Source organism: Helobdella robusta (genome assembly GCF_000326865.2).
Source record: "Helobdella robusta unplaced genomic scaffold HELROscaffold_15, whole genome shotgun sequence".
Classification (NCBI taxonomy): Eukaryota; Metazoa; Annelida; class Clitellata; order Rhynchobdellida; family Glossiphoniidae; genus Helobdella; species Helobdella robusta.
The window spans coordinates 1,287,121-1,290,081 of record NW_008703839.1 but is presented as its reverse complement, the minus strand read 5'-3'; the positions used below and the strand labels follow the sequence as shown (position 1 = coordinate 1,290,081).

The 2,961-nt window shown below is 33.0% G+C and overlaps 1 protein-coding gene across 1 annotated transcript; it reads right to left on the bottom strand.

Moving 5' to 3' along the window:
* Positions 1 to 381: 381 nt before the first annotated feature.
* HELRODRAFT_152795 (hypothetical protein) lies at positions 382 to 702 on the bottom strand (the record flags this gene model as incomplete). The annotated part of the gene is made up of 1 exon (XM_009015097.1): positions 382 to 702. A coding segment is annotated over one exon (321 nt), but the record flags the coding sequence as incomplete, so codon positions are not given.
* Between the last annotated feature and the right edge of the window lie 2,259 nt (positions 703 to 2,961).

Sequence of the window (2,961 nt, the reverse complement as noted above, 5' to 3'; positions counted from 1 at the left end):
ATACTGTTTATTTTAATACAAAATAGTATGGTCGAGAGTATACTTCCTTGGGGAATTCCCATTTCGAGATCTTTATAGTTTGAAGTTTCGTTTTTTATTTTAACCCTAAATTTTCTGTTGTAAATAAATTTAGATATGAATATTGGTAGTCGACCTCTAAGTCCAGTATTATATAGATCATTAAGAATTCCATATCGCCATGTTTTATCTTAAGCTTTTTCTACATCAAAAAAAAATTATTATTACTTGCTCATCGCATATCAGAGCTTCCCTGATGTAGGTTTCTAGTGATATTAAATGATCTATAGCACTTCTATCTTTTTGACCTCCACATTGTGTGTATGATATTGTGTTATTTATATTTAGATGGAATGTTAACCTATTTAATATTATTTTTTCAAAGATTTTACAGAGAGTGTTTGTTAATGAAATAGGTCTGTAATTTTCAGGGTTGATTTTTGATTTACCAGGTTTAGGTATTGGGAATACCAAAGCCTCATGCCATTCATTTGGAACATCAGCTTGTGTCCAAATATGATTGAATGCCTTTTCTAATGCTTGTAGGGTAAGTGAGGGTAGTTTTTTAACAATATTATATGTTGTTTGGTCTGGGCCAGGAGCAGAAGTTTTGCTGGATATTATGGCATGTTCTATTTCTGATAATGTTATTAAGTCGTTATACGATTCGCTGTTTGTTGAATTAAAGTCTAATTTAATATTTTCCTTTATTTTCATATAATTTATTGACTCCACTTGATGATTTTTTAGGGAGGAGTTGTTTTTAAATTGATTTGCTAGAATTTCTGTAATTTCTTTTAATGTTTCACAGGTTTTGTTTTTATATAAGATACTGCTTAAGCGACTGACATTATTTTTATTGTTTATCTTGTTTACAATAGTCCATATTTGTTTCATTGGTGTTTTTTCATCAATGCAGTTAACATATTTGTTCCAAGTGTTAGACTTTTCTTGTCTAAATGATTTTCTAGCACTAGCTTGTAGTTTTTTATATTCAAGAAGATTGGAAAGATTGGGAAATTTTTTGTATTTATTGAATGCTTTTAATTTGAGGAGTCTGCTTTTTTTACATGTTTCATTAAACCATGGATTTATTTTTTTCTTAATTCTGTTGCAGTGAATTTTTATAATTGGGGTGGTTTTTCTTATTATTGAGTTTATATTATTTGAAATGTATGTGATAGGGTGAATTTTTTTTTGACTAGTAGTTTTTTGTGGGTTGATTTCAGTATTACATAAAGTTTGAAATGTTTTACAATCAGTTTTATTAATGTTGTATTTTATTTCTGTTTGATTATTTTGGTCAAACCCTGATTGAACATCTGGCTAAAGTAGTCGACGAAAATCAACGGGATTAGGATCGTCATATAACATGGCATACCGGAGTGCTATCCACACAACTACTGGAGAAACGCCATCAAGAGTTCTGTTTGGGACTACCTTAAGAACTCTAGCTGATGTGAAATATGGCGTACCACCTGAACCACACCAACCATTAACAGAATACGTGGATAATCTTCGACAGCGATTAAACCATATCCACCGTTACGTACGCCTTAAAATTATGAAAAACACGGAGGCGGCCAAAACCAGATACGACTTGAAAGGAAGCAGTGGCGGTTTTGCTGTCGACGAGTTAGTTTGGCTGTACAACCCACAGCGGAAGAAAGGACGTTCTCCAAAGCTCCAGCGAGGGTGGGAAGGACCTTATCAAGTCATCACCCGCTTGAATGACGTCGTCTACCGTATTCAGGAATATCGGAAGCCGAGAGCACTACCGAACGCACTAGATTCTAGCGTATTCTAGAATGTTCTAGTGACTGGAGCATTCTAGAGTATGCTAGAATCGGGCCATCGAGAAGAATCTAGAAACGACGCTTGCGAAGAGTATAAAAGCGCACGTCGCAAGATATTCGTGATGAGTGAAATTCGTGATTTTGTGATTTTGTGAATAGCGATTCGGTGAATTATTTAAAGCGATATTTGATTTGTTTGTTGACGTTGTCATAGCGATAGATTTTGAAAGATTTAAAAGTTAATTGTTGCGTTAGTGCGAATTTACTGGAAATAAACGATTAGTTGATTTCTTCTGTAAATAAAGTTCAATAACTAATAATAGTTGATTTCTCCTGTAAATAAAGTTTAATAACTAATAATAGTTGATTTCTCCTGTAAATAAAGTTTAATAACTGTTTGGAATATTTTATTCAATCGAGGATTTGAACCCGTCGCATCGTAAATCGGTTACGACAGCGAATATTATAACAATATTAAAGACTTATTCACAGACAAAAACACATACAAAAAAGAAACGCTTAAAATTTTGAAAAACAGAAAAATAATCAATGAAGAAGAAAGTGAAATAACGAGGGAAGAAATTACAAGAGCAATGAGTGTATCTTGACAGTCTTATAACCTGTGACAACAACTGCACCAAAAAAATTGACAGAAGGATAGCCATAGCTCATGGAATGTTCGCATCATTGAAGGAAATATGGAAAAGTGGAAATATATCTATAAAAACAAAGTCGAGAATGATAAAATCTTGTGTTTTTCCGAGCTTCCATGTGAGACATGGACAATAAAGAAAAGAGACAAAGACAGATTAGAAGCATTTGAGATGAAGTGTTACCGAAATTTGTTGGGAATCCGTTGGAGGCAGAAAGTAAAGAACGAAACCATCAGAAATCAACTTGAGAGACAGGAAAGTGTATATGACAAAGTCAGAGAAAGAAAATTGTGATTTTTTTGGACACATTTGTAGAATGAAAGAAAACAGATTGATTAAGATGGTATTAATGAGAAAAAGGGATTGGAAGAAAAAAGTTGGTAGACCTGCAAAGAAATGGATAGATGATATTACTGAATGGACTAGTGTTGGTATTCTGAATTTAATAAAACTAGCCAAAGGTAGAAAAGGTTTTTGGAAAGAAAAAAAGGAAA